General features: G+C 41.6%; 1 protein-coding gene across 3 annotated transcripts in view; it reads right to left on the reverse strand.

Annotated features, from left to right (window-relative positions):
* The window catches only part of ATP6V1A (ATPase H+ transporting V1 subunit A), a 28,769-nt gene extending 17,054 nt beyond the window's left edge, over window positions 1-11,715 (reverse strand). The window contains exons 1-2 of one of the 3 annotated variants that reach the window (XM_010718761.3): window positions 11,611-11,715; window positions 188-282 (exon numbers count right to left, since the gene is read on the reverse strand). In XM_010718761.3, the coding sequence (XP_010717063.1) occupies window positions 188-269 (82 nt within the window). In that variant the 5' untranslated portion in view covers window positions 270-282; window positions 11,611-11,715. Of the gene's footprint in view, window positions 1-187; window positions 283-2,964; window positions 3,099-11,531 lie in introns of those variants that run through there. The other 2 variants (XM_010718772.3, XM_003202686.4) reach the window with 2 other exon arrangements.
* Window positions 11,716-11,721: the final 6 nt, after the last annotated feature.

The following is an 11,721-nucleotide window of genomic DNA, read 5'->3' on the forward strand; positions in this document are numbered from 1 at the left end:
TAAAACTAATCAGCATTAACACCTCACTAGTAAATATCTTAATCTTTTATAGATCTTTCACATAATCATTCTTAAAATAAGCCAAAAAACCCTACCTACAACTTATCATACTTCTTCCAAGTGAACATCAGGATTAATAATACATTAGACTAAACAGAACTTACGATTTCCCTTTCAAAATACCTACCAGGTCCTGACACTCCATGGACATAGCCAACAAAAGCTTCTCTTTCCTCATCACGGATTTTTGGTAGCTTGGAGAAGTCCATTTTGCCTGTTTAACTGTATAGAATAAAAAAAAAGAGAGAGAGAAAAAGTCATTTCTAAAGCATACACACATATGCAGTTCATTTCTCCTCTCCTGCCTTCTGTTGTTTTCCTTTCATTAGAAACAACATGGAAGAATTCTCAACTAATGTACCCTAAAACACTTTAACCACTCGGATCTTAAAGCTATGTAATGTTAAAAAAAACAACTTGTTTAAGCAAACAAGAAGTAACATCCCTCCTAACTGCAGGGAGAGGGCTGGACCATTACTCCCTAATATGCTCCACAGAACAGTTACACTCCAAAAATACCCTAACACTACCAGTCTACTTTCAAGTCAAATAACAGGCTATTTGAACAATGGAGAACATCTTCTGCCTTCTACATCCCCCCTAAGGTCCTTCAAAATACAGAGTTTTTCCGGATTCAGAGTGATTCATAGGTAACTGCACATAGAACACTACAGGGCTGCTTAACAGCCACCATTCTCTAAAAAGCAATGCTACAAAGAGAAATTCCACAATTACTATTTTTGCCACCTCAAACTGATGGATCAGCATTTAAATAGAAAGCACGTATTTTAATATTACACGCACTCAAAACTGCTCGACATGTCTCACAGTTAGCAAAAGGTAGCATCCAGTCTTTGCTCTAAGTGAAACCTGTAGAACGTCGGAGAAGAATAACAGCTAAAAAACTCAACTCACAACAGTTAAACAATAGACTGATATCTCCTGACAGTTACTGAATGGAAAAGCTGAACAGTCGTCACAGAAAAAGCTGTTCAGAAACCTCACTGAAATCTGCATTTGCCCTGTAACTGGCAGTTGGGCTGTCCTGCTTCTGGTGCAGATAAGAGCACGTAAGGGTTTTGTCAGCCCTTATCACGCTTTGTGTTACCTTGGAAACGAGTTAGAGAGCAGTAAGGCAAATGCCTACCTACTCCCACTTTATTGGCACATTTATCATACAATGCTGGTGGAAGGTGCAATATGGTAGTCCCTGCATACAACAGGGCCTATCTATCTAGCAAAAGCATGCCATTCAACAATACAAACCTTGTGTAACACAGCTTCCATTGATTCATTTCCCAGCAGCTACCCCAACAGTTGGCTGTGACTCAGTCGCTATCAGCCTGGTGTGGAACTGGTGAGTTGGAGCTCAAAGCCTCTAAGTCAGGTATCTGTAAGATCCCCCCTACTTCCTATAACAACAGTTTATCCTTTAAGCTGCTGCCTGTTTAGGCCTAGAAGATGGTTTTCATTTCATTGCTTGTTTTTCATAATCCCCTTCTGACGAGTGGCAGAGGGAGGGCCTCACAAAACATAGTCCATAGTTCCTGAGCAACTGGTAAGAGCTCATTCTGGTTGGACTAACATTGACTGTCTCCTCTTGCACTGAAAAATGCAGCTAGTCCTTTGAATTCACCCAAACACATAACACGAAACAACCTCTGGAGTCCTATTACTAAACCTCCTGGAGGAGTATAAACAAGAAAGTGCTAGACACAACTCTCTAAGTGAATTAATGGCACTTGTTTGGCAGCCATATGGCAGAGGGTCTCAAAGGAAAGACTCAATCTACCAAGGCAAACAAAAGCAGGAAGAGCACTGGCCAGTTTCAAGGTAAATTAACACTTCTTCATATCCAAATCAAAACCTGGAGGTCAGTTAAAGTAAGAAATTCTTCCTCACCTTTGCTCAATCTCCTATGCACAACACAGACAGGATAAAAACACCATCACTCGCCCAGCCAAGCTGATGCCTTCTTTAAGGGGCTGCACATCTTTTAACCTTGAGTACAAATTAAGAAATGCTACACTGTTTGACTGGACAGTTTTCTTGTGCTTCTTGCATATCAGCATTACAGATGTTTGTTTTAAATGAAAAAATTCACAGAAAGTAGAAATGTTGTCTTACATACTTGTACTGTTACATATCTGTCTTGTTAGCAATCAGAACAGAATTCCCTAACGCATGTTGGGATTTGCTAGGCATTGCTTTTCTGTGTACGAACCCAGACACCACAGCAGCTAGCCATTTTGAAAGCCAACTGGTTCTTACAGCCCTTTAAGGGCTTCTCACCAACACAGGATATGCAATTCACTCTAACATAGTCCAGTAGCATACAAACACAGGGTATTAGCCCAATTTTAATTCCCATATTATAAACAAGTATGTATTTAGCATCCTGTAATACTTACAAATAGGAATTTTCCTCGTCTCAAACTGTTCAACCACTAATTTAAGGCACACTTTTAAGCTCTAACATGGTCATATTCTATCTAACAGTGCCAGAAATTGAAATATTTCTTGCTGCAGGAACATCTCAGACTCAAAGATGATTTATTAAACTAATACCACAGTCATCATTTAAAAAAAAAACAAAAAACAAACAAAAAAAAAACAAAAAACCAGCAATCCTAGATTTCTATCTAGATTTCTCCCCTGCACATAATTTGGCTACATGGTAACCCCCAATAGAAGTATCCTGTTCTCAATGCTGGAGAAACCTGTTTTCTGCTACAGTTTTAGTTTTGCTTCCATCATTTGATCAGTCCCCCAGGTTTCCCAATGATCTGCCTTACCACAAAGATCTCTTCGAATTAAGCTGCTAGTGAGATTTTTAGAAGGAGCCTTCTTACAGCACTTAAGAAAAATCCACGACTATTTACTAACATAAACACAGATTCTTACCTTGTTTTGCAAATTCAGGAGGGACAAAAATCCCCACAAATGAAGCAAAGCCAGAATTCAGGAGTTAAGCAGCACCACTTCCCAAATAATTGTCCTTCTAACGCCCCTATACACAGGGATGAGAAAGCCTGCTGCAGAGGGGAAAGAGATTTCTGACACACAGCAGAGACACAACCACCTGACTTGATGAGTCATCAGTCTCTCTCCCACCAGCACCAGGGAATGCCGCAATAGCAAACCAAGCAACCTACAGCCCAGCAGAACTCCCATCTACACCCTCCTTGTAGCACAGTACCAGGCATAATAAATTAAAAGAAGCACTCGCCCTTCATAGTAAGGACCTCCTACAAAGCCAATGACCTCAATGTCCCAAACGCTCCAAGTGCTGCATGTTAATACATGAAAAATCCTTGAGAGACGCATGCTTGCTGCTGGAATCAGCTTGCCTACCAGTGCTCCGGTGTGATATATCTATGCCAGTGAACACTGTTCCCCAACAGCCTTACAGACAACTGTTTAACAACAGGCTGCATAGGCAGGCGCCAAAGGCACTGCAATTCTAATTGCTTAAGTATTTAGAATAGGTATCGATTTTCAACGAAATAGTCTCGTCAGAGTTTACAGCTGTAACATAAACCCCTCCGCCTTGCTGGCAAAAGCATTGGTGTATAACACCCAGCACCTTATTTATGCAGACTGATGTTACACCTTTTGTGACAGCCACTAGCACCTGCTGTCACAGGCTGGTGGGCACTGACGTTTCCCTGCATACTGTACAAAAGACAAGCAGCTGCATGTTCTCTCCTCACAGAAAGCTGCACAATACCAAGAACTCCCTGCAGCCATCATGAGTGTATCTTAATAGGTTCTAGGATAAGCAACACATTAAATCGGCACAAAAGCCTAAATACACCAGTCAAAGCTGCATTAAGTAGCACAAGACTAGCAATTCAGAGACAGAAGCATTATGTTAGACAGAGACAGGGGAGGTTTAGGTTAGATATCAGGAGGAAGTTTTTCCACACAGAGAGTGGTGACACACTGGAACAGGTTGCCCAAGGAGGTTGTGGATGCCCCGTTCCTAGAGGCATTCAAGGCCAGGCTGGATGTGGCTCTGGGCAGCCTGGTCTGGTGGTTGGCGACCCTGCACATAGCAGGGGGGTTGAAACCTGATGATCTTTGTGTCCTTTTCAACCCAGGCCATTCTATGATTCTATGATGTTGGAGTAAGCCAACAATCCTAGCTGGCATGTAGGCTGCACTTAAGTTTTAGAATCATGGCTGCCAACACTTGCTGTGTTCTCCTGAACAGCTTTTAGTACAGGATGAAAATCCCACTATCTGGATGTATGAGGAAGTGTTGCATGGATCCCATAAATAGTATGGTAATCACTGACACAGATTTACTGTAAGTTGGACGGTTTATACTTCCCCTTGTAACAAATGATATTTTTTAAGAGGAAGTATTAAAAAGAAGATACAGTGCCCAAGGTTACTAGACAAATACAGAAGTTAAGCAGCATTTTGAGAATCCAGGCTATTTTCTCAGAAGAAATAGCATGCCCAGAACTCTGGCACAGGTGTATTGGAACAGATGACAAATAGTATCATCAGGACATTCACTCCTTCAGAATACACAGTTGTAATTTTACCACAATGGAGAAAATTATTCTAGATTTCTCAGTCACCAACAGAATTTCTGGGGTTGAAGGCCACCACAACCTATAAAAATCATGCAGGATTTACCACCTATGCTCAGCAACGTGCCTTACTTTTCTCTTGATAAAAAGCATCATAGAGTCAAGATAGTTACTGTACCAACCCCTTAGCCCGAAGCTCAGAGCTAGAACTATCATTGGTTCTCACACTCAACAATACAGACAGGCTTCCATTTAAATACCCCATACCATTCCACTTGCCACAGGACACACAGAGGTTGCCTCTGCTTGGCAGGTTGGGAATTTGCATCAGTAATGCCCACCTATGTGCTATGGATCCACCTGCAATCACGCAAGGCATGGCAATTTACCCTTTGTGTAACTTTCTCTGGGGTGCTATAAAGCCACTTCCCCTCACATGAGGCTTGCCACTTAACATATGTACAGGTACATTCAGGTGCATTCAAGATTGAAAGAGGCTGCCACTGCCAGGATACTACACTTTCCTACCTTCAGGAAAGCCAATGCTGTGCAACGTGGTAATTCATGATGCCCATCACAAGTTCCTACTACTTTCTCAAACACACGGGGACCTACACACCAATACATACAAGCTTCATACTTCAAGCAAATGTCATACCTTGCAAATTAGCCAAATATACATAAAGTACATTTTTATAATTAATACATATAAAAAACATAACAGATTCTCACCAACCACAAAATGCAGCTGTGAAACCTACCCAAGCAAGCACCATTCAAGCATCCAAGCTTTTAGCAGAAGCTGGGAAGATTCCACAGAATCACAGAATTGCAGGGCTTGGAAAGGACCTCAAAAGACCATTAAGACCAACCTCGCTGCTAAAGCAGGTTCCCTGCTACAGTAGGTAGCACAGATAGGCATTCAGATGGCTCCTGAACATCTCCACATCTTGTGCAGAAGGAGGCTGCACAACCTCTGTGGGAAACCTGTGCCAGTGCTCCGTCAGCCTTACCATGAAGAAGTTCTCTCACACATCTGTATGGAACTTCCTATGTTCAAGTTTTAGGCCACTACTCCTTGTCCTTTTGCTGATCCTGTCTTCATCCCTTTGCCTCCCAGCTCCCTTCAGATATTTATGGACATTAATCAGATACCCCTTCAGTCTTCTTCCCCTTGACTAAACAGACCCAGGTTACTTAGCCTTCACTAATATGGGAGATGCTCCAGGTCCTGAATCATCTTTGTGGCTCTCTGCTGGAATTCTTCTAGGAGATTCCCGGGGAACCCATTTCTCCAGCTAGCCCAAAAAGAACTAGAAAAAGTTGTGTTTGAACTTGATTAAGAAGTTAGCAGCAGCAATAACTTAAGACAGAAAGACAGCCAAGTCTTTCACCCTGTAACTGCTGTGACCCACTGAAGATCTGACCAGCTTAGTAGATTACCAACCTTCTGACTTCAAATGAATTCGTCATGCAATACCTAGAATTGGTAAGGATCCTTGTTTTATCAGTTAAAATACTCCTTTTTGAGAGAGCCCCTTTGTCCATCTGAATAGATCATCATCTGACTGGTTAAAAGCCACGGTGTTCCATAACAGAGTTTTCTAACACTGATTCTTACCTCCCAGCCCAAAAGGCTTCTCCAGAAGAGCTTCTGAAGTTGAAATGTGTGAGCTTCCTGTTCTTTCTAGTTGTTACACTGCTTCACAAGTTTCCAAGTGTGAACAATTTGACACTCCTTTCAGATTGCAAAGCCTCCTGCCCCTTCTCTGACTTGATAAGCTTTCATACAAAAGAAAGAACTAATGCAACAGAGACCCAAGCTGTAACAGAGAATATTAATATTCATTTCTGAGTCCTATAGTAACCTCTTTTCTTATCTTGATCCTTTCAACTGCTATGGCTGAGTTCTTTAGCCATCTGTTCTGCACAATGCTCAGTCATTTCCCCTAGATGAGTAATAGTTTAATTAACCTCACCAACACTACTGCAAAGCTGAAGCATCTACCCATACTTTTACTATAAAAAAACCACTCACTCTGCTTTTAGGCGCATTTGGTTTTGTTACTTGAAATATTTTTTGTTATTCTAATCTTCAAGATTACAAACATCAAAACGAGATGAATACAAAGCTGTAAGCAATTACAGAAGCTTCACTGCAGCTCAGTAGAATAACTTCTGAACGGTCAAAGATTCTTAGTTTACAGAACAAGAAGTGTACAATCTCACAAAACAACTATCGCTCGGCTTACAATTGGGGTCAGTTTTACATGCAGAAAAATATTGGCAAATAGAGCTTGTTAAAACATACCTGCTCATCTGTGAGCCTCACCACTACCTAACCTCTCATCCCTAAATGTGATAGCCAAAATGCTGATCCGGACTTCACAATAAGCATTTCATCACTGGTGACTGCTCCAAAAGTTAAATGGAAAGTAGGGATATTATGGAATATTCATTTTATTACGTGAAGTATTTGACAAACTAGCTAGCTGGAAGAGTTGAACCAAGAATGATTTTGTGTGAAAGCCTTTAAGAAAGATCTAATATACCTAGCAGATAAAACTACTCTTTTACAGCACTTTGGTATAATGAAACACCTGGCTGGAATCACAACACACACAGGCATGGGATTCCAGTAAAAGGAAATTAAATTCAGGTTGACTTTTCCTGTAATGGAAAACTTCATTTTTATACTTAAAGGCAAGTTAAACCACATTTGGAGATTTTATGTTCAATTACCTGAAACATTTACAGTTTCTTCAGACTAGCCAGAGCCCCTCCAATGTAAATATATATTGCAGCAGCTGTCTGAATATCTATTAGTTGATTCAGATTTATCCCATGATACCAAAACCTCTAAGATCTCATGGAGCTAGAGAAAATTCAGAACGGAGAAAATAACAGAACTAACTTTTAAAGTAAAAGCTGCTTATCAGTGTTATCTGCATTTAGCCAGGAAATACCATTTTAGTCTTCCTGAAGAGCTACTTTCTAATGTAGTGCCTTCACAGTAAGAAAGGGAATAAGAGGGAGAAGGGGCAAATGTTTGTCTCATTAATTGAGCTTTTTGGAAGAAGCATTTGCTAGACTAAAATATTTAATAAAAAAAAGGCAAGTAATTCTTCAGGCCCTTAAAGGAAACTCACACACTTCACAGTTTTTATCCAGCTATAATAAACTACTTTTACAAAAGAACAATTCTCTGTCTACAAATCTAATACCTTTATTTATAACTTTTCCATCCCTCCTCAGACTTAACCATCACAACCACAGAGTACTGCGGTATATGTTTAGGGCACAGAATGCTGGCCAGTGTCAGAGATATACAGACTACCTGTCTTTTATGCGGTCTTAAACAATAGCAGCTCAAGCAAGTCAGCAGAGCTTACAGCATGTTAAAGATGGAACACAGTGAGTGGAACACCGTATCTTCAACAGCACAGATTTCTGCAATTTTCTTGGGATGCAGGCTGTCAGGAAGAGATAGTGGAACAAAACGGTTCCCCGGAACTCACCAGTGCACCAAAATTTCAACTAGGCCCCAAGAATCCGCACAGCATGTTTGGTCTTCAACTGGCTAACAAGGCCAAAGAATTTCACATCATAGAGCCTTCTAGGAACACAGTTGTCCCTTAAGAGCTTGCATCTGCAACATAAGTTTTAATTCACTTGACAGTTTAGAAGGAAAAACTCCAGTTGTTAACAGGCATAGCAATGGCCTTCAAGACTATTTTTCTCAGGAATGCAAAAAAGCAAATGCTAACACAAAAAGCCCAGTGTTACAGATACATGGTTATGATGGCTGCTTTCATTCTAGTTTTAGTACTTCCTGATAATAATATTTTAGGAAATCCAGAGTAAACCTTCAAAATTCTGTAAACGAGGACAAAAGAAACCATCAGTAGCTACCATGCATGCATTAGGTCACTGTCAGACAAACTACTTCTGGAGAGTGGTCAGGAACTCTGAAACTTACTGCTAGATAAGCTCAGAGTACTAAACAAGCTGATGAGCTCAGAAAACAAATTCAGCAGCTAAGACTGATCTTCTCGTGTCATTTGGTTAAGTAATAGTAATAAAGTCTGCTAGACAATGACTGACAGGATTTATTCATATGTATCTTAGTTTTCAGAATAAGCATGTCTTTTTAGTAAAGAAATGATGCTGTAACAAAGCAGCTAGATTATACACAGAAGTCTAAAAAGCTAGAGACAAATGGACTTTTTTTTTAAAGAAGTGAGAGGCGTTCAACTTTGGGAGAACTTGACAGAAACAAGAGACATAAACGTATATAAGGTAACCAAACCAAAAACATTTGATGCAGGTTGTAGAACTTACTGCCATGAGGTAAAGCCAAATCCATTAACTTAATATAAGCTTAGCTTTCCATTTTCAAAGGGAGGGGAACAACAAAAACACTTTTTCAGAGCATAAAAATTGCTTTCATGGCATCCAGAAGATACATATCAAGCCAGTTCTGCACACTGTATTTACAGGCAATCACCTCCTGCAAAACTAGCTTAGCCTCTGTACGAACAGAACAAGTTGAATCATTCAGCTGCATATGTTGGACTAGAACCCCATTTCTCTGTCTCCTGTTGGAAGGCTGAAGAAGTCACATGCCTGAGGACAGTGAGTAATAGTGAACAAGCATGATATTCCAGCTGAGAACATCATCTGCTGTCTTTGATAGTGTTCCATTCTAAAAAAAAAATCATGTGGATGACATTCTCAATGTTTCCAAGTCTACAAAGAAAACACTTTTCTTTGCGTTAATGTTACATGTGTGGCAGGGAAAGAAAATCTATTTCAGTTCTTTGTGGTAACTGCTATCTAAGTGCTAACACTTTTTCAGGCAATGTAGTTAAAAACAAATAAATAATGAAGAGTAACTATTACTGACAAGCAATAGTGTCACTTTTTTTTTTTTTGTTATCACCAAAGTAATTGAACAGATCAGCTAGGTTATCCTGTAACCCTTTTATATTAAAAAAAAAAAAAAAATGGGGACATCTAATTACAAACACACCTGCAGCACAAGCAATTTAGAAATATAAGGGAAAAGTGTGGATGGGAATTTCAGCAAACTCAAAGAAACTCAAAGAGACAGAATCACGGTATCAGAACACAAGAGGTGAAGCACAGAGCATTCTGAATACATCTCCAGGGGAATCATCTAGTAATCTGCTGGTGTATAGCTTCTTTGGATGACAACATGTGATACTAGTGTCTGTGTGCATCTGAAAGATAAATACACAGAGCAATATTGGGAAACAAATAAGACATGGAAGCATGCAGAAGCCTACAGGCTGTGCAAGTCTGGATGAATGAGGTATAAAACAGTTAAGATATATTTAGATCAAAGTAAAAGCTACATTTAAGCTAACATTAAATTAAAATTAAGCTAGTACTAATTGCCTGTGGGTGAACCTTAATAGTAGCACTATTTGTAGAAAACAGATATGGAAAATGGAAATACTGTATTTACAGGAAACTAAGATCTTGTGTTACTATTGCAACACGAGACTTCAACCCCCATTTGAAGAGTCAGCTGATGCTAGCAGACATTTTCCAGTCTTATCTTAATTTTCCTTCCCTATGCTCTCAAACTAACGCTGGTTTTTATCATTAATGCCAGGCTTTGTCCCTTATTATGGAATTAGTGCTTTTTCCACCATACAAAAAACAGTTTTCAAGAAGATTTAACATAATATATTGAAAAGCACAGTGAAAAGTTACCTGCAACATTTTTGGTCATCCAAAGATCTATTCATGCTGATCTCAATTAACATATTCTTAAGTAGAAAGTAATAAAGTGCAGATATTAAATACGAATGCTTGATTGTAAGCACCTTTAAAACTACAGCGTAGAGAAGCCAAACATTCATCTACTGTGGATTCTGCAGCGTCAAAGTCAGCACAAACACAGCAACTTACAAAAGGTGTTAAGGATCTGCCTTGCAGTTATCTGCCCTTGCCAGTGCCAACCTACATTTGCCACATCCTCACTCAGGTGCCACAGATGGGTGGGTCAATAAACCACCTCCAATATGCTGTCAGTGTGTTTGCCTTCACTTCCACAAGCGGTATTTGAAATACTGTGATGGATCAAATAGCCCGGATACTTTGCTGAAGTATCCCATTACAATGAATAAAAGTATCACCAACTAGATTATTCCAAGTAGAGCACAAGTTCTCTCATCAATGGAGCCTGGTAAAAACATAGGAGAAAATCACTTTGGGCAACTGCAGTGAAGGGACAGAACCTGAAACACGTATGTCATATGCTGGCCCATAAGCCAACGGTACTCCCCAGAATCCAGTCACTAAATTTCACGAGAAAGGATTTTAGGGGTGACAACTGGAACATCTTATTTAAATTCGGGCTTCACCGCCGCCTACAGGAATAGGAAACGGATGGGATTTGCAACAGCACCTTCAGCTGAAAGCTGTCACTGGGGAATCGCTGCCAGCAGCACCAGCGGGAGCGCCATGCCTGCCCCATAACCCTCTGCTCGCCGCAGCGCCCAAGGCACGGCGACGATCAGCTTCACCCATCCAAAACAGCGGGCAGAACGCGCACGGAAACCGGGAAGCGGTTTGTGACAGACCGCGGGTTTATCTGGCTAGGCCTACGGCCGAAGAGCTCAGAAGGCTCCCCGTCGCAAAATCCGGCGTTCCCCAGCTGCCATCATGCCGCAGGCAGGCGGGGCGGGAGCTGAAGGTCAAGGCGCGGAGGCCTCTCGCACGGACAGATCCCATCCTGCGGGCGGACGGCGACGGCAAAGCGCAGCACGGCGGCGGCCGGGGCTGCACGCACCTTCAATGGGCAGAGCGGCGCTTCCCCTCCCCGCCGCGCCCGTTAATGACCGCTGGAGGAGACGAGGTGACCCCCTAGCGACCGCCCGACCGCTCGCAACCTACCCAAGGTGGGGGACGAGTGGCGACACGACCCCGTTAAACGACGGGGGGAAGCGATAGCTCTCGCTTACGACCGGCTTACCGAATCGGCGCTCCGTTTCAGCGCCGGCGGCCGCGGATCAGCTGATGGTGACCCAGCGCGCACGCGCCGTCCCCTCACTCCGCGCGGCGCAGCCACGTGACCAAAAGCCCC

The sequence above is a fragment of the Meleagris gallopavo genome, chromosome 1, assembly GCF_000146605.3.
Source record: "Meleagris gallopavo isolate NT-WF06-2002-E0010 breed Aviagen turkey brand Nicholas breeding stock chromosome 1, Turkey_5.1, whole genome shotgun sequence".
Taxonomy (NCBI): Eukaryota; Metazoa; Chordata; class Aves; order Galliformes; family Phasianidae; genus Meleagris; species Meleagris gallopavo.